The sequence below is a fragment of the Sturnira hondurensis genome, unplaced genomic scaffold (genome assembly GCF_014824575.4).
Source record: "Sturnira hondurensis isolate 20B ecotype Veracruz unplaced genomic scaffold, ASM1482457v3 Scaffold0018728, whole genome shotgun sequence".
NCBI lineage: Eukaryota > Metazoa > Chordata > Mammalia > Chiroptera > Phyllostomidae > Sturnira > Sturnira hondurensis.
The window spans coordinates 2,449,222-2,469,780 of record NW_028091359.1 but is presented as its reverse complement, the minus strand read 5'-3'; the positions used below and the strand labels follow the sequence as shown (position 1 = coordinate 2,469,780).

Here is a 20,559-nt window from a genome sequence, read left to right as displayed (position 1 = left end):
TAGGAAAAACATGTATTTATTCTACAAGGCAAGTAATTAACTGAAAAAGTTTAACATAAATAATATCCAAAGTAAAATCCTACTATACTCACACACAATCATGATAATCAGACAAAGAATTTAATCTGTAACCCAGGAATTGGTCCTATACTGGCAATGGTAACTTTTCTTGTAGTGTGAAAAGCTTTACTGGTATAATTTACATACAAGAAAAGTCACCTACTTTATTTTTACAATGATTTTATCAATACTATAACCATTACAACAACATCGTCCAAGTTCAACTATGATGTAACATGATAAAATGTACATCTTTTTTAAGGCTATATAAAATTATTACATTATATGTATGTACAATATTTTCCTTCATCCATTCAGCTACTGTTAGACATTTGGATTGCTTTTTCCTCCTGATTACTGTAAATAAAACTGCAATAATCATGGGTGTATAAATATATCTTTGAGATCCTGCTTGAAACTATTTTGCATATAAACCCAGAAGTGAGATTTCTAAAACATATGGTAATTCAATTTTTCAATTTCTGAACAACTTTCATACTGGTTTCCATAATTGCTGCCTAACAGCTCACAAAAGTTCAAACTTCTCCACATCCTTGACAACATTTATTTTCTGGTTTTTCAATATCGTTCATCCTGATAGGTGCAAGGTAATAATCTCTCACTGTGGTGTGACTGGTAGTTGGACCAGTGATATTGAGCATCTTTTCATATTATATCTCTTTTGGAGAAATGTCTAGCCAAGTTCTATTTGTTAATAAATAAGGTTACTTTTTGTTGTTGAGTTGTAGAAATTCCCTACATATACTATACATTAACTCATCAAGTATATGATTTACAACTATCTTTCCCTGCTCTATAGGTTGCCTTTTCATTATTAATTTATTAGAACTAATAAATAAATGTTAGTTTCATATCCTACAACTTTGCTGAATTCAATTATACTAACAGTAGCCAACCCAAAAAGGAAATTAAGAAAACAATTCCATTTGCTATACCATCACAATTATCAATTTTATTGATCTTTCAAAGAACCAAATTTGGATTTGCTCCAATATTTCATTGTTTGTAATTTTATTTCTGTCCATTCTTTATTATTTGCTTCATTTCTCTTGCTTTCGGTATAATTTCCTCTTCATTTTCTAATCTCTTAAGGAATAAGGTAAGACTAATTTCAGACCATTTTCTTCCCTATTATGTGCATTTAGATTATTAATTTCCCTCTATGCAGTATTACAGTTCACACTTCATCAATCCTGATAATCACTGTCATTAACATGAGCCCAGTTAGTTATAGGTAATGTAACTATGCACATAACTGGATTTAGATGTGCCTTCTTGCTATTTAGTTTCATATGTTCCAGGTATTTCTGGTTCCTTTGATCCTCTTTTGTGCTAAAGAATTATCTTTAATGTTATTATAGTTCTAGCACCTTTTCATGAATACATGCTTATGATTTCATTCTTAGCTTTTGTTCAACTTCCAGAGTCCCCAAATATAGGCATACCTTACTTTATTGTGCTTCACTTTATTGTGCCATGTAGACATACCTCATTTTCAGGAATAAAGTATTTTTAAATGTATTTATATACATTGTTTTCTAGATATAATACTAATGTACACTTAACCAACTCCAGTACAGTGTAAACATAACTTTTCTATGCACCGGGAAACCAAAAATTTCATGTTAACTCCCTTTATTGCAAATTTTTTAACATGCCACAGAATTTTAATAATGAGTTTATATGTGCCATGAGAAGGAAAAGGTTGAAAATCACTGCTGTAATCAATGGCACTAACACAGAAGCCTTCCTGAAAAAGGCACATTAATCTTGGTGCACAGCAAAACCTCGTAACACTACACAGAATTCTTTGAATCTTCTCTTTATGAGCTTCACAAATATAATGACCTGATACTTTCAGAAGGATTCTCTCCATTGCATTAGCACCTTGCCTAAAACATCAAATCACTAAAACCAAAGCTACTTCAATACAGCTGTCCTAGGACAGGTGAGTTTTACTTACCATTTAAGCTAAGCAGGCTAAACCCCTAAATACATGTAGTAAAAACATGACTATATTAAAGCAAAGAACTTTAACTGATACAAGGTGAATAAGCCTTTATCATATGAACAAAGAGACAATACACCTAGGAACAATTAAATTATTATTAATAACACATGTACTCAAGTTGAGATAGCTCCATTTCTATCATCAGTCTGAAGCATTTTTCTGTGATTAGAGACTTTTGCCACATGACTAACTTCAATTATATAAGTGTGTAAAGGCAAACTATTCCACTTAACTTATCCTAGCCATGAAACACTTTTAAATAAAACATGAAAGTAAAAAAGATAAAAATGCAGTCAATTAAATCCATTCTCCCTTAATGCAGTTACCACACAATGATCCTGCACCATAAAAAATCAAACCAATCAATTTAGTATCAGATAGATATATTATCACTGTAAACATGCAAATATCTTTATTAAAGGCTCAATGGATTTAAACAGCAAAACTGAATCTAACGTCAGCCTGAGCTGAGCTTCTGCAACACATATGAAAAAGGAAAACGGTTACAGCTAAGATCAAACATCAATGGAAAAGGGCTGAAAGTAATAAATCTATGGTGTTGACCACGGCAGTTTTTTAAATACAATCCAGCATAACCTGAAAACATCCATGAACCCCAACTGAACTATTTGTCAGAGACAAAAATGTCTTCCTGACAAAAAACAGATTCACATTAATAAACGAAAGGAGAACAATATTACACAAAGGAAATCTTGTTGCTTTAAAGAATATTTATTTATAAATAACAACTTACCATATATTGAATATCAATTTATCTTGTCTAATAATACAATTTTAAATCAAGTTAAAATTTAGACTATGTTAGAAGTAGGAATGTATAGAAAATTATATACCCAAAAAATAACAGAAAACATAAACTTTCAGGTTGAATAACACTAATTTAAAAGCTAGCATTTCTATAATTCTTATCTCCTAATAAACAACTTTATGTGTTTCACGTTTTACACTGAATTTATAATAGAAAAATTCACTTTTGCAACTCCACAATTTACAGTCTATTCCCCTATTTGAAGTCTGAGAATTCCATTTCAAAATGATAAAAAGTTACTGAAGAACTGGGTGTGGGAGCACACATTTGAAAACATGAAGTCTAATGCTATGCTTTTTATAAAATTTGTTTAATTCTTTTCTTTTTTACATGTTCCTCTACCTCAATACAATAAATAAAGTAATGAGTTACATCTCTATTTCACCAAAGATGGTAAGAGATAACACTTCCTACTTTTAAATGACCACAAGTCTGTCTGCCGACAAAGGCTAGATGTTTAACAGATGTACTTATACTCACCAAACTAGACAATGCTGACAAGGGCTGTTACTATTCTCAGTAAATGTTACTACTCTCAAAGGGTGGCTCTGGATGTGAATTAATTAAGATTCAAAGGACAAAAGAAAATTCTTACTTTAACATTCATAAAATGCTAAGGGATTTATATATTTAATTCCAATTAAAAAAGAGAGCATCTGCATGTGCTCATCAACTTGAGCTAATTAATTAACACACTTTTAAAAAAGTCATTACGATCAACCAGTAAGTTGGCTAGCGTTTCACTGACAAGGGTGTTGAACAAGAATACAAGTCTACACGCACTTGGTTAACAACGAAGTTAAAAAGGGAGAGGTGGAGAATTACCATTATACAAATTTTAAATAAAATACAATAGCCAAATTCAAAACCCAAAATTTTTAAAGATTTGTTTTATCTTTTAATTTTAAGACTCCGGATTTTTTTGGACATGCCACTTGATCTTACTACAGTATTTAATACATCAGTAACTGCCAAATGTAAATCTTTCAATAAGATAGAATATGTATGCTAGAAGCAGATTTTTCTCAAAATAAAAATCCAATATTTAGGGTTAATATTTTAAAGGCTCACACAGTTTTTAAACATTATGTCCTGAAAACAGAACTCAGTATATAATCTATGTAAAAGTAAAATAATTTTTATTTCACAAATGTTGCTCTACTCCTATCTTATTCTAGTAATAGACATTAAATTATCCTTTATAGTAATGATCACAACTAACTGAATTTTAAAATTACCTTCCTTCCAGAAATGTATTTAAAATTCAAAACTACGATACCAAACAATACATATCTATGAGTACATGAGGAAAAAAAACACTAAACGCAACTGGTTCCTTATCAACAGGATTTAAATGCCAGCATGTCTTTTTCCACTTTCACAGTCACTTGTTCTAGACAGTTCTGAACGTACATTTCAAAAATTTGTTTTATCTCGAGATACACAATTTTATAATTAGCTATTACCATGTTCATATTCTAACATATACTTTGAGATTTCATGTATGTTTTCATATTTGTAATAATGTTTGATAGTGTTCATATTATTGTCACTTGTAACTATCACAGTAAAATTTTTTTTGATTCCCCTAAATATTTATGGTCCTGTTGATTACTTCTTTGAATAAACATCTACCTCAAAGATTAATATTATTAATCTTCTGATTTATGTTCAGATACTAACAAATACTACTTAAAATAAATACTATTATGAAAAGAACAATTAAAAGATATATATATATAATTATTTATTCGTGAAACAAATGTCCTGATGAAGAGATAACAAGAGAATCACTTAGAACCTCAATTTTACCCTCAGGTATGATACATTAATAAAATCTGAAATAACAGGTTTCAATATATTACTCATCATTTTGTCAGGAGGGAAAATTTAACACAAAATAACTTCAATTTCTAGACATCCAAATTAACCACCTTTAAGGCCACATACATTTTGGCTCATCTTGACCCCGAATGACACTGTCAGTCAGCCCGTCCTCTAGAAAAAGTGGACTCTCCGTGTGTCAGAGGTTCTTACCTGGCCCTCTCCAACTGTTTCCGTGTCTATTACTGTGATGATGCCTGGGACCAACGGGCTCCGCCTCGAGTTACTGTGGATGGCAACATCGTCTTCTGTCACACCTGCAGGCAGCGTGCCTGTCAGCTGAGTCACCACTTTCCCAACCATCGTCAGGCCAGTTTTCAGAGTCTAAACAATGAAAGATAAAACTGATAAATAACTTGGTATCACTATTTGGATTCTAAATAGAAATTCCCATTTTTGTTAAATTCTCCTATGCATTCAATTCTGTATTTTCTTACAACCTTATGTGTAGCTGCAAACTGTCACCGAAATTTAGTCCAAGTTTTCACGGGACTTTAAATTCAGTATCACTTGGAGTGGATGGCATCAGTTGAGTCCCAGAGTCAGCGTGGTAGGAGTAAAGCCTCAGGTAAATAATTTAAAAGATTTGTTTCAGCCCTGGCTGGTGTAGCTCAGTGGATTGAGCACGGGCCTGCGAACCACATGATCGCAGTTCAATTCCCAGTCAGGGCGCATGTCTAGGTTACAGGCCAGTTCCCAGCAGGGGACCCATGAGAGGCAACCATACATTGATATTTCTCTCCCTCTCCTTCCCTTCCCCTCTAAAGATAAATAAAGAAAATCTTTAAAAAAAAAAGATTTGTTTCACATGAGGACACAATTATATTTCTATAAAAATTATCTTCCCTCTCTTTTTAATGCCTATACGTTAAAATGTGACATGGTAAGAAGTAGGAACTATGATATTCTATTTTTTGAATTATAAATCTAATTTTAAACCTATCTTTTAGCATGAAAAAGACTAGAATGTTGGTAAAATCCCTATGTGAAAACAAGGCCACATTCCCAATGATAATCTATAATATGTTGTTACACAACATTATACATAAAGATTTAGCATGTGAAAAATATAGTCTGCATTCAGCATATTCATTTCCAGATGAATGAAATATCATGTAAAATTAGCAAAGAAGGTTCTTTTCTCTCTGAGAACAGAAAACAATTCAATATAATGCTTCTGATAGACAATTTCCATAAAAGATAACTTAAGATGCTTTACAATTACACTTAAGCTCCATTTCCTTTAAAGCAAATAGACAAAAGTAACTGGGTGTGAGTATTTTTCATTTTACAGGAAAGTCATCTGATTACACTCATATGCACTAAGGAGCAGTTACACATTAAATTAATGTTTGGAGTTCTTTTTTTTGTCTGAACAGATGAAAGCTAAAGAAAAAGAAAATTAGGTGATTGATAAACATTGAAAAAAGATCTAGTTATTAGAGTCAAAAAAAGTAGTCTGGTTACATGGATATATCAAAAACTATGTATAACAGACACACATTCAGAAATAATTTTTCCAACTCCCACACAGTGAAAAAAAGTCTTTATTAAAATACTTCAAATTAATCTTTAGTAAGGCAACTCTCCGTTGAAAATAATTATGGAGAAATAAATGAGTTTTAAACAATCAGATTAGAACTTTAGGAAGGAAATGTGTTTTCCACAGGAATTTTCCATTAAGACACCATATAACTAACACTAGTAAATTATGCATTATTTTACTGTGGATAAGTTCTATGGAACCTTTACTATGAACTTGGGACTGGTTAAGACTCTAAACATAAATGATCTCTACAGATTTCCTAGAACACCCGAGTGTAAGAAAAAAACTGAGGCTACACAGAAGTTACGTAAAACAGCAGCTCACACAGCTAGCCAATGACAAAGCCAGATCTTTAAAACTGGTCTATCTCCAAAGCGTGGTTTTAACCACTATCAGTGTTTCCTTGTAATCTATTCCTGTTACTACTTGTAATCTCACACCTCATGAATTCAGAACACACACAGACTGGGGAAGGGTGGGGGATGAAGACCATAATAGTGTATCTTAATAAATACTTAAATAAATGACCAGCAAAGCCATTTGCTAAATTCAAGCAAAAAGATATAACTTACAGCTGACTGAAACCAGGAAAAAGCCACAAATCAATTATAACTGTTTTGTTTAGTGCTAAAAAACTCAAACTGCAATGATTATAAAACACAGTAGCATTCCTCAATTAGCAGCCAAACATTTGTTTCAATAATTCACAAGAAATGACTTACACAGAGTCTGTTAGATTGTTGTCAAGAAAGCCTCTGAAGGACCAACAAAATCAGGCGCCACAGTGTATTGATGTCAGAAGCCGGCCAGGAAGCCTTATTAACCTCTGAGATGCTTCAGCTGATGTACTTACTCCATTAATGCTAATGGAGATGCTCCCACTTAAAGGGAGCTACCCCTTTATCAAAGAAATGCCTTTCAGATTTAAAGTCTTAGCTTGTATATCTTCCCCATTCGCCCTCGAGCCTATTATTTCATGCTCTTATACCAATGAATAGGAATAAACTAAAATAACTGGAGCATATAGAAAGTGGGAAACAATGTACCAAAGCAAACCACAAGATAAACGGGAAAGTTTATACAAAAGAATACAGAAAAAAGCCAGGGTGGGGGAAAGCAGTATGGGCAGGGGAGCATATATATTAGTCAAATGCTCCTATTACATGAAGAGTTATAGCTATTTCTCATAAAAAAAATAATGACCACCAGTGGGGTCATCTTATTAAAATTTAACAATCATCAAATCTGCACTTCGGGTAGTAAGTGACAAGATAGTACTATCTATAATAGCTCACTAACTTCCAAATAAGGGCTGATGCAGGAGGTGAGAGAGGCGTGCTAGACACTTTCCATATTGGTAAAGACCTTTGCTTCTAGCAGAAATTTGTTTCCATGTCACATCAGTGAGCACTAGTGTCCAGAAGCATTGTGTCATTTTATTTAATAATTTTTACATAGCATATTTACATATCTAAGTCAGTTCACTATGTTCTCAGCCTTTTCACTACATTTTAGTAGATATGGTATGTGTATACCTGACGATTTCCTCAAATACATACAAAAATGGGTGGAGGCTAAGAAAAGTTGAAAATAAAAAAATCTAATTATGCCAATTGGAGGTATTAATTTAGAAGGAGTGTCCTCTCAACCTGAGTTATCTAAATTAAAAAGCTCATTACATACGTAAATAATCTTAAGAGTAGTCACAGAACTATCTGTACAAAAACTGAACATTAAGTTTATAACAGAGGTGAGATAATCCACTATGGCCAAAAATTCTAATCAGCACCGAACTTATTCTGTTCTGTGGCAGACAGATTTGCCAAAGGGTCACTAGTCATCTTCAACCTTTCTCCTGCCATATCAGTTGTCCTCCCTGTCCATTAGTGTTAATGGGGCTGCTCTCACAAAACCTGTTAGTTGTCATTAAGAAGTTATCAGATAACAGGCGAAAATAGGGGCATTTTTATTAAATCAATTTATCACACTGGGGTTAAAACTCACTAAAAGGAAACCTCAAGCAGGAGAGTTGTAACCAGAAAATATAAAACAAGATTTTATAAATGTATCAAAATAATCCAACTTGAATAATTTCAATATTAATTTTTTCCTTTATCACCACCACAGAGAATTCATCACTGCCATATTCTTAAGGAAAGACAAATAAGCTATTTCAAAACTCAAAGGGAAAGATCTGAAAATATGAACATTAATTTTAAGTGCTACTTGAAAACCCAGAAATTGTGAAAAAGGGTATTGCCGGAGGGGATCCAAGTACATATACAATGAACATACTTATACTGATCATATAGTAAGAGAAAAAAGTAAACATTTAAAAATTAACCCTTCTGTATAACAAAGTGGTTAAGCGCCCTCTATGAAGTGACATAAGAAGCTGCCAACACAGAGAGAAAAATATTAATTACTCTTTCAGAGAAAGTGATACAATCATGAAATGAATGTGAATTTAAGACAAGCATCTTCTCAAGAAGCACATACTACCTGCCTTTTTAAAATGATTTCCATGTTATATCTCCAAAAACATTATTTTACATAGAAGTGATAAAAATGGTAGAAAATAATAAGAATTTTATTTTCCATTTTCAATGACAGTCTAGGTAAATTAGATTAACCCCCCAGTGAAAACAAGGAGTAAAACTGAGGAGAAATTTTTTTGAAACTCTGTTTGAAGGTACTGAATATTTAACAAGATAGTGAAGAGTCACTAGCTCTAAAACCAAGAGAACAAGGAAACCCATGCATACAAACAGGATATTTTAGTCCTACCAGCATCTGATGATTCTAGAGAGAGTTGCTAAGAGAATGAGTGGTGTGTTTGATAGACTTGTGGAACTACTTGGCCTTGTTCAAGGTGCTCAAGCCTGATGATCATCACTCCATGCTTTGGGATGGAACATAAAAGGGTATACAGTAGATGTATGAGTGATCCTGTAGGAATCACACTCTCAGAACTATTTCAGGTGAGCTTTATTTAAATAATTTAAGTAATCTCAATCCCTGAAACTAGATTAAGATGGTCCAGGACTAATAGCGAGCGCTGCAGAATTCTGGTATCATCCCAATCTCAAAATTGTTTCTAAAGATTTTTGAAATCAACTTTGGTAAACAAGTAGTCAGGTCTGAAAAACAGAACCAGACACTGGAATTATCAGAAACATACTTAAAAATAACCATGTTTACTATATTTAAACAATCTTATAATTAGAAAAAATGGAATTCTAGAGAATCAGAAATTATTACTATTTACTAAAATATTTCATCAGTGCATATGTTTGATTTTATTGAATTTGTTTTGTGCATAAATTGAGATAATCATATCTTTTTCCTTTAATCTGTTAATATGGCAAATTACACTAATTGATTTTTGAGTAATAAACCAGTCTTACAGTGTACAGTTTTCCCAAATGGATTATGCCACATTATCCTTATCATATACTGTTTCTTTTTTTCTGCTAGCTTTTTGTTTACAACATACGTATTTTTCATACATATGTTCATGAGCAAAGACAGGACCATGGTCTTCCCTTCTCATAATGTTCTTGTCATGTTTTTGTATCAAGGTAATCTGGCATCATAAAACAAGACTAGATGCAATTGGACTATTTTATTCTATTGAAGAATATTTCTAATATTGCTTTAATTTATTCTCAAATGTTAGAATTCTCCGGAGGTTTCTGGGTATGAAGATATCTTTGTGAGATTTTTCTTTTCTTGGGAAATTTTAACACCCAAGGAATACCACTATAGGAATTATAAGTGTATATCATAATGTATTTTCACAAATAAATACACTAATATAATAGGAGTATAATATATAAAGTAATTATTAAAAAGACAAAAGGATGTATTTATAAGTGGAGAAGTACTTGAAATTTTCATGTATTTACCATGTAAACCTTCAACTGTTTTGTACCTCAGAAGGCAAAATGACCCACAAACTTTCTAATATCTAACAACTTACTATGAGAAATTACCATCAGGGGTCGGGGTGGGAACCATCCCAACTTTACAATCTTTCCTAAATAAAATATCCAAGTGAAATCAAGACTCATTCTGTTTCTGGTAGGCTTTTAGAAAAATAATTTGACAGTATTTTCTTTCATCTCAAAACATTCATGCTCTCTAATGCAAAAGTCTATAAGTACATAGATAAACATATATAAAAAAATGTTTTCAAAAATATCTCATGATATTTAAGTTAGTAAGTTCAAAGAGCAGGGTACAATATATGATTGAATTGACTGTGTGAAGACTTTCAAGAAATGGTGACAATAATATTGTAAACTGTGTGTGGTGCCAGGTGGGCACTGGATGTATCAAGAGGAACATTTGGTAAAGTATCTGACCACCTGACCATGCTATAATACAAAATCATATTGAATGTAAATTGTAATTGGAAAACATTTTAATTAAAAAATTATAAAAGAAATGGGTGACATGTTCATGGTTATATTTTTCCTACATTTTATAAATTTACAAACACGAACATGAATGACCATTAAAATCAAGCATAAGCAATTAACAAAAATTAAACATTAATCACTTTATTCAAGTGCAAATGGAAGGATTTTACACATTGCCAGAGCTAACAATGAACTTCAATTAATACTAATTTCATTGGAGACTGTCTACTGGAAATTGACTGGAGGGTCTCATCACTGATGTCATTTTTTCCAGTTTAAATGTTGAAGACAGATGTATTTTCCTCATAGTTTGCTATATTGGAGTGTAAAAAGTAGGAAGTTCAGCCTTGTTCTTTTCAAAGCATATGCAGTCTAGTCTCATTGCAGCAAGTCCAATTTCAGCTAACAGTTAAACAGCTTAACAGTTACTGAATGAAGCAGATCATTCTTTTATGCAGGCACACAAAAAAATAATTACAGAAAAGAAGAGCTGAAAAACTATCCTCCATCACATAACTGAAAATTATTCAACACGACAATACAATGAGCTATCCTAATGCAAGTGTATGACAGATAAGTCTAAAAAGAATCTAATAATTCAGAAACGGATTTATTATAAACTGATTAACACTGCTGCTTCCTATTTGCTGTCTCGGATTTCTCATCATTGAAATAACCACCATAATTTTGGCATACACAATGGAGAGAAGTAGCAATTTTTACAAAGATTCCTAAAATATATAGTGCTGAAAGCCTAAAGACATTCAGTATTTAGCTTTTGAATTAAAAATATTTAATTCCTCATCAAATCAAGGAGCACATTCTAAAGCACATCATGTAAGCATTTGTGATCAGTCTCGAAGTATTTTTGTATTTGTTTTACATAAAAACAGTGTGACCTATGATTCTCTCCCTGTGGTTTGCTTTAAACTGTTGTTCTTTTCTGAATAGCTGTGCTTTTTATTACATGCTGTCATTTAGATTCAGTATGTCATCCCTATTATTAGAATTGTTTTGTTGTATACTTCAGAATTCAAAAGGATAGTGATTATAAAAATACCTTATAATCAGCACAAAGTTTACGAGCCGTCATCAAAATGAACCCTACCACACATGCACAAAAGGAACTCACGTGACAAATGTGCAGGCGGCAGACAAGATCCTTCAATGTGTCAGGGGTTGGACTCAAGTTTTCTTAAGGAATACGATTTTTTATGTCAAAACAATTCATAAACATTCAAAGACACAAAGGAACAGAAGTATAGGTAGAATAATGCAAATCAGACCAAAAAAAGTCCAAAAGTTACTACTTACAACACAGCTTCTTTCAAAAGTGGAAATAATTACATAAGACTTTAATCTAGCTAGCAGACTTAAATATTTAAAATTAGGTAACTACAAACCCTATAATCATTACAATAGAAAATAAAGTACTGTTTATGATTCTTAAGAAATTAAGAACCTAATCATTTAGTCACCAATTCTCATGGGATGACAAAATAAGTCTTGTCTTCCTTCTTAAGTTTATTACACTTGTGAATGAAAATGAAAGAGAAAATCTCGATTCAATTCAGCAAAGAAACTTGATAATTACTACACACAATCAAAACTCCCAGAGACTACTGAATACTCACTTTGGCAGCACTAATGACTGTGGCAGTGTAAGACTGAATGTTGTCTCCACAGGCTCCACCACGGGACTGATGACATCGAATCAACTGGAAAAGAAGAGCGAGAGAGAAACCAGAAAGTCATTTCTACTAAACTGTTTAAATCTACAAGGTATTAGGATAGAGCTTATTTACCATGCATAATGATGGTGGTGGGTGGGAAGGTTTGTACAAGTGTATTTCTTACAAACAGCCAAAAGCCATGCTCAGGCACTTTTAGCCTTTTTATAATCTGCTGGTTCCACTCGGGCCGTTTCATGCACAAATACAATTTTTAGTTACGAGATGAATAATCTTTAAGAGTTCATAAACTCCCAATGGTAGAATTTGGGCTCTGGCTGCCTATCCACAAATAAAATTTAGAAACATAATCAAAGGACTTAGACATGACTTCCTAACACTAAATATTTAATAGGCTAGCAAATTAGAGGTTTTGTCCTCTTAATTCCTTCATTAAGATTGCAAAAGGAAACTTGAAAAAATAGACAAAGGATTGTGCTATATTGTCATTTTCAATTGTATCAGTAAAAAAGGGGCACAAATTATGCACAGATCAACTTTGACACATATAGTAGCTATCCACTTCAGAGGGCTTACTAGTTCTATCACTACATTGAAAAAGACATGCCCTCGTTCATGCCTGATGTAAATAAATCAACCTGCCAATGTTCAAAACGAATCACTAGTTTGACAAGGGTGGTTCTCTCATGTGCTGAGCAATAAACCTGGATTAAATTCTGCACTCTCCCTATATTTCATAAATTAAGTAAAAATAAATAAATAAATGCGCACATATATAATTAGACAAATTTTTACATTTGAATTTATTTTTAATCCTCACCAAAGATATATTTATTAATTCTAAACAGAGAAAGAGAAGGAGAGAGAGAACCATCGATCAGTTGCCTTCCACACATGACCTGACTGGGGACCAAACCCACACCCTTTTGATATATGAGATGACACTCCAAGCAAGTGAGCCACCTGGCCGGGGCATATTTAAACTTTTAATGAAATAGCAATAACTTCCGCCAAGATGGAGGCATAGGTGGAAACACTGTGCCTTCTCCCACAACCAAGTTAGGATACAACAAAAGTTTCAGAGAACTAAGACACACCCAGAGACCAGAAAACCGAATTATACGGAAGTCCAACAGCTACCAACCGTTCAACGGGGATGGTAAGAGAGGCAGAGCCAGCAGCGGAGCAGGGTCAGGAAGGACAGACCTAGGAGCGCAGGCAGCCCAGACCTAGTCGGGGTGCGGGGCAGACTGACCAAGGTTGCACATTCACGCACAGTGAGACGGACCACGCAGGCCCCAGGGGGCGAACCCAGTGGTGGAGGGCTGACAGTGGTGGCACACTCACGTGCAGTGGAGTGGGGCGCGTGACCCTGGTGACGGTGGTGGCTGCGGTGCTGGTGGGGGTCGCAGAGGCAGGCTCCGGAGGGAAGCCATTGTCCCTCTTTGACCCCGCCCCCACATACAATGTCANGAGTGTGCGGGTGGAGGGGAATGAAGGGGGGAAAAGAACAACTGTAATGGTATAATCAATAAACTATATTTAAAAAAAAGAAAGAAATAGCAATAAAAGAGTATTTGCTTTGAATTACTACAAGCCCTAGATTCAGAAATAATCTACCTCTCCCAAAATATAAGAACAAAAAATGCTTTACATAATTTAAAACCAGGTAATTTGATAAAGACTAATATTTGAAGCTTTTATTATTTTATTCTATAATCAAAATTTTCTAATTCACTGACAATGTATTTAAAAACAACCCCTCAAAGCAATAATAATACATATATTAAAAGGAAATAGTTTTAAAAGCCTGATGTCAGATGTCAAGTTGCTATATTGAATGGTTGCTTAAGTAGATTTCAAGGTCAATAGTGAGGAATTTTCCAAATGACAGGTAATCAGTAAATGTGGCTTCACATAAGGAAAAATAGGAAATTTGAAAATGACTGTTTTGGTTAATAAAAAGAATTTCACTCACTCATTCATTCATTCATTCATTCACATTCAAAAGAATTACGAAAACCATCCCTCTATTGCCTCCTCCCACAGGTGCAAGGAAAGACATTATCATGGAAACACCATCTTTCTTCTGCCCTAGGTAATTATAATAATCAGGGATAAATATGTGAAAACAAGCAATACTGTCACATTCTCCATTCAACTAAAACTAAGTTCTGAGTCAGCCTTTCTACATAATTAACCCAGAAATTTTTGTTTAAAGCTTAGATTCATTAGAAAAGTATATTTTCAACTCGATTCAAAATTATAGACAAAATAGAAATTCCTATAGTGCAAAACTCTATTAAATGGACTAATTTACAGGAAATATTGGTAAGTGAAAAATGTACAAAAAAGCACATATATTATGCAATCCTTTGGAAAGAAAGGAAAATATAAACACAGTGGGAGAGGGCGATAAAGAGAAAAAGTATGAGAAATATCATTGGAACAGAGAAACATCAATTGGTTGGTTGCCTCTCATAGGCTCCCCAGCAGGGGATCTAAGTTGAAACCTTGCCCTCCCTGGGAATGGAACCTGCAACATTTCAGTGTACGGGACCATGCTCCAATCAACTGAGCCACACTGGCCAGGGCCACTTTTTCCTTCTGAAAATTCAAATATACCTTTTGCTTTCATTTGGACATAAACAAAACTTTCAGTATATAAATATAATATCCTCACTTACTATGATGACCTTAACAGATCATTGAAATTGATCGATTACTGGAAAATTCAACAAAATGTGAGCATCTGTGATTTAATTATTAAGACAAATGTTTTGAACTCTCATTTATAGTTTTACTTATAGACAAGTAGTTACAGTAAATTAAATGATTCTATGCCTCAGTTTCCCAATCTGCCAATAAAGACAGACATCATTCCTGACTCCTGACTTTTAGCTCCATAGAATCAGCTCTGGTAACACCAATTCTGTGCTTTAAGATTAATGGAGTAAAGTTCTCTATATAAAACTAAGCACAGAAAATTAAGGTTCCATCTAAATACTGATCTTGAGCAACAAGGGATATAAGACAATTATTGGGAGTCCAACTAAAACCGAAGCCAAATCAAAGAAAACAAACCAGTAAATTAAAAGTTCATTACTGGTTGGTAATCACTTTGGAAAAATTCTGGAACACCTGTCTATTGCCAGTAACCCACACGTGGGCCATGCCTTACCTTGTTTTCTGCATAAGCAAGCCAGCGGCTCCCAAGGGCAATGGGGTTCATGTTGGGCCCTGGACAAGGATAGCAGCCTGAAAATTTTCAAAAAGCAATATTGAGAAATTTCTTAATAAATTTTCTGTTGATACACCATATTCTGATGCCACTGAAACAGACAAAACAAATGCTTTAAATTTTTTCAAGTTTCACATAAAATCCTCATAATAGTAGCTATTATTTTAATAGATTAGGTTCTTTATTTTCTCCTATACAGTTTCCCTTTGGTTTTGACTTTTTTCAAATAAGAAACAAATCTGGTAAAAACTTTTTGTAAAAAAAAAATATGACAACCCCCCGCCCCCAGCATTTTACGCAGCTATTCATGTAACAAGAGAAAAGCTAAGAAGAAACATTTCAAGTTCACAAGTCCACAACTTCATGAGTCAAGAAATAATGTTTGGAAAGGAAAGAGGAAGCATACAGTTGGTTCAGGACTTTAAGGACAAATGATAAGGAAGACAAACACCTAAAAAGAAATGAAGATACTATGGGGGTGAGGATGAAGGTGAACAAGAATTTAAATATGGGGTCAAAGAGAAGTAATCCACAAAACATGCATCATTAAAAAGATGTTAGGGAATTATTTACATAATCCTACAAATTGACATTAAGCACTCAAGTGAATTTTTCTTGTCCTCAGCTTAGCCAATAACAAAATAGTAGAAAGGAATATTTTGAGGTTTTTTCATTTCAACAAGGACAAATCACATACTCCTGAGAGTGAAAACCAGCCATGCATGGAAACGCCAATGCCCTCTTCTTGAACTCTACTAAGCAAGAAACACAAAATTTAGTCAAGTAAGTGATGTCTGTCTGCCACCCTAGAGGCTCTCATCTCCCCTCTCGCATGCCAATAAAGTCTCTTCAGGCTATCACCTTCATCTGTCAACTACATAAAGTAATACTCACTGTCTCACAAAGCTGCTTTTTATTTTAATTCAATTTTTTTCCAGTTACAATTGACGTTCAGTATGATTTTGTGTTGGATGCAAGTGTACGTCACAGTGGCTAGACCATCATATACTTCACAAAGTATGCCCCCTGACATTTCCTGAAGCCAACTGGCACCATACATAGCTATGATAATATTATTGACTATATTTGCTATGCTGTAGTATACGCTATTTTGTAACTACCAATCTGTACTTAGTTCTTTCACCTTTTACCCACTCCCCTAACACTCCTCCCCTCTGACAACCGGCACTCTGTTCTCCCTCTGTGTCTATGAGTCTGTTTCTGTTTTCGCAAAACTGCTTTTAAGGGGACTTAGTTGAAAGAGACTGCAAAATCAAAGAAGATGAAAAGTCTAAACTAAAGGACTCGGTTTATCATTCCAAAATCTGGTTAATATTCTCACAAATGTGCTTCTCTAAAATGTACACTAGAGGATCAAACTGAGGTTATCTATTTCTTAGTTTAAATCTCAATTTGGAATGTAAATTTATATAATCATGAGGCAAAGAAGATTTTTATACCAATAACTTTTCTTCCCATGAGAAAAAATTAGCCAAATTACATGAAATACATGAGCATAGTAGCCAAAACCGTATTTCTAACTTGCAAACTACCCTGCTCACACATATACACTACCTAGCAGGAAGACCCAGTACGTGTTATTGATCCTAAAAGGAATAATCAATGTATGATAGTTCATTCAAAAGCACATTTATTAATAAAAAAAAAATAACTACTTTGACATATACTCTCAAAAATAAAAATAACTATGTTCTGTGATATATTTATGATTTTTTCTATCTCATTCCCACTTGATCAGAGAGATGTAAGGTCAGTGACTTGTAGTTTTTTTGCCAGGAAAAAAATAGGTTACTAAGATATTTGAACTAAACAATGTACCTAGTCCTGGCTGGTGCAGCTCAGTGGATTGAGCGCGGGCCTGCGAATCAAACAATGTACCTACACTAAAGCATTTTTATAAGACATTGGCAAATAAAAAGTCATCTTTGTACAAAAGAACATTTTTTAAATATTCAAATTGTGTGCTCAGCTAAAAGACAGATACTTTATTTGAAAGCCATATTTAATAGAAATCTTTTTTCAACACATATTACATGGTTCCCTGAATTCGGACAGCCTTGGATAGCAGTGGTCGCCATTTTGAAGTTCGGGTACCGCTGTGTTCACAGCACGAAGAAGCGCACACTGATGCTGCTTTCACTGCACAGTAGCTGTCGTTGTACCACCTGCACCCGCCATCTATTCTGAGTTTTCATTTTTAAAGAAGAATAAAATACTTATTACAAAAAAGATAATGACCCTAAGAGAAAGTCCACATGCCATATCAAAACAATAATAAATAAAAATAAGATGAGCTTTATAATTTTTGTTTATTGTTTAAAAAACTTTTTTTTTATTTCATGGTCTGAGGGGGTGTCTTTGTGATATGTTGGGTTTTTGGAAAATTGACCTCTGGAATTTTACTATATCCACTCAAGGCTGATTATGGCCAAACACACAGGACAAAGTCCCACTAAAATACTTCAAAATCAAAGAACGCAAAAGGCCTAACCTAAAGAACTGCTGGTTTATCATCCCAAAAGAATCTGGTTAATATTTTCACAAATATGTTTCTCTAAAATGTACACTAGAGAGAGGATCAAACTAAGGTTATCGGTATTTAGAAAACATATCATTATATTCCCATTGAGTAAGTAATCTTACATTCATATAAAATGTGCTTATATATATATATATATACTTATATTCCACAGATATTTTCAGAGCTAGAGAAATGAGTATAAATATGAAAGTTTATAAGAAAGGTCTATAAGAAAGTTCCCCCTTTTAAATACTGTGGAGAAAAAAAAGACAAAAAAAAACAGAATAAATACTTGTGTACTGTGGCATTACATAAAAGGTAGCTGATCTACTGAACTTTAGAGTCAATATAATTTAATTCTCAATTCTGATAACTATTTTGTCTCCTTAGATTCTAATAAATGTATTCTCCTTTCTCAAATAAAAGCATACTATGTAAAAATATAGTTAACAATTTTTCATTTTACTTTTTGAGTCAATGTTTGTAGAAATCAGTGGCCTCAAGAATTACAGTGTATTGGAATAAAAGCAAATTGTTTTGTGCTCTTCTAAAAACACTCTACAGCTGGAAGCAGCAGAACATCAGCCACTCAGCACTGTCTCAACTTTATAAGCATGATTCCTTTAAAGATTAACTGCTGCCTCCAGCTAAACTTTGAAAACAAGTGAAGGGGAAAAAAACCCAAACCACTCTAATACTCGGACTAATTCCAACATGTTTATAATGTTTGTGAACAAAGTAAAAGACAACACACATGAGACTGATACAATTTAGATGGCATCCTCCTAGAACCTTGGTCCAAACGGAGAGTTGACCTGAACTCATTTTGAAAAACCAAGGATTTAACTATTCTCATAGCACGGCCTTATTTTTCTTGGTTAGAACAACTCAAAGATTTCAGACCTTTTCTAAAAGAAAAAAACCCAGATGTCTGAATTTAAGATCAACCGACTTTCAACAAGGATTCCAAGACATGTCAATGGAAAAAAAATAGTCTTTTCAACAATGATGATGGGTCAAAAGGATATCCACATGCAAAAAAATTATACTGAACCTTGATCTCACACAGCACACAAAAATTAACTCTAAGGGCCCTGGCTAGGTAGTTCCGTTGGATAAAGAGTTGTCCCAATACACCAAGGTTGCAGGTTTGATCTCCAGAGAGAAAACTTACAAGAATCAACCAATGAATGCATAAATGAGTGGAGCCACAAATCAGTGTTTCTCTCTTTCTCCCTCTAAAATCAATCAATACATTTTTTAAATTAACTATAAATGTATCAAAGTCTTAGAAAGCCAAAATTATTACCCTCTTATAACAAAATGTAGTGGTAAATACCTATAACCTTAGGTTAGACAATGCTTTCTTAGACATAGCACGAAAAATAACAAGTGATAAAAGAAAAAATAGATAAATTGGACTTTATCCAAACTAATCTTATGTGCCTCAAAGGATACCACACAGAAAGAAAAAAGACAATTCTCCAAAACCATTTCTTATTTTATGCTGATATATGAGGGAGGACCCCAAAACAACTGGAATTATCCTCTGGAGGGCAGGTGCCTTATAGTACAGGCTCCGCCCACTAGGTGAGTGACCCACCTGTATCAGTGCACCAGCTGGCATGGTTGTGAGAGGCTACATTTGGCTTCAGTGAATTTTTTTTTGAAGACTCTCTCAGTGCATTTGCCATTTCATGATGGGTAATTTACAAGTGCACCCTTCCATACCGCAATGAGCAATCAGCAGTTTTTGACCAAAATCAGCATGGCCCTGTGCCCCACCCTCCCTACTCACCGGATCTCAACCTGAGCAACCCAATGTGGAAGAGGCAAAACAAAAAAAAAGAAAAAGCACTAAAAAGGCATCAAAATCAACTAGTTCAAATTTGTTTTGAGCAGTGGAAAAAAAAACATCTCAATAGGTGTATTGTATCAAATGGAGAGTACTTTGAAGGTAACTGAAGTTTAAATGTGCAAGAATTTTTTAGACACAATTTTTTAGAAATAAACTCAGGGTTTGGGGGGTACCCCCTCATATTATATGAAATCTAGAAAAGACTATGAACGTGCTCCACAGAAAGACATATAAGCACAAGAAACAGTATGCAACACTTGAGAGATTTGTTTGACCGTCTTACAACTGATTAATGACCTTCCTAAAGTTCCATGACCTTTTATTTATTTTTATTTTACTTTTCATGTTTATAAAACATCATGAATTAAAGAGTACTGCCGTTTTAAGGCTGAATGGGTGGGAAGGAGGGACAGTGGATAAGTAACTCATAAGTCAATTCATTGCACACATCC

The 20,559-nt window shown here is 33.8% G+C and overlaps 1 protein-coding gene across 6 annotated transcripts in view; it reads right to left on the bottom strand.

Annotated features, from left to right (window-relative positions):
• The window catches only part of BCAS3 (BCAS3 microtubule associated cell migration factor), a 494,341-nt gene that overhangs the window by 359,336 nt on the left and 114,446 nt on the right, over positions 1 to 20,559 (bottom strand). For all 6 annotated transcript variants that reach the window (XM_037069813.1, XM_037069810.1, XM_037069814.1 and 3 more), the window contains exons 10-12: positions 15,648 to 15,724; positions 12,410 to 12,493; positions 4,959 to 5,129 (exon numbers count right to left, since the gene is read on the bottom strand). In XM_037069813.1, coding sequence (XP_036925708.1) covers positions 4,959 to 5,129; positions 12,410 to 12,493; positions 15,648 to 15,724 — 332 coding nt within the window. The remainder of the gene's footprint in view (positions 1 to 4,958; positions 5,130 to 12,409; positions 12,494 to 15,647; positions 15,725 to 20,559) is intronic.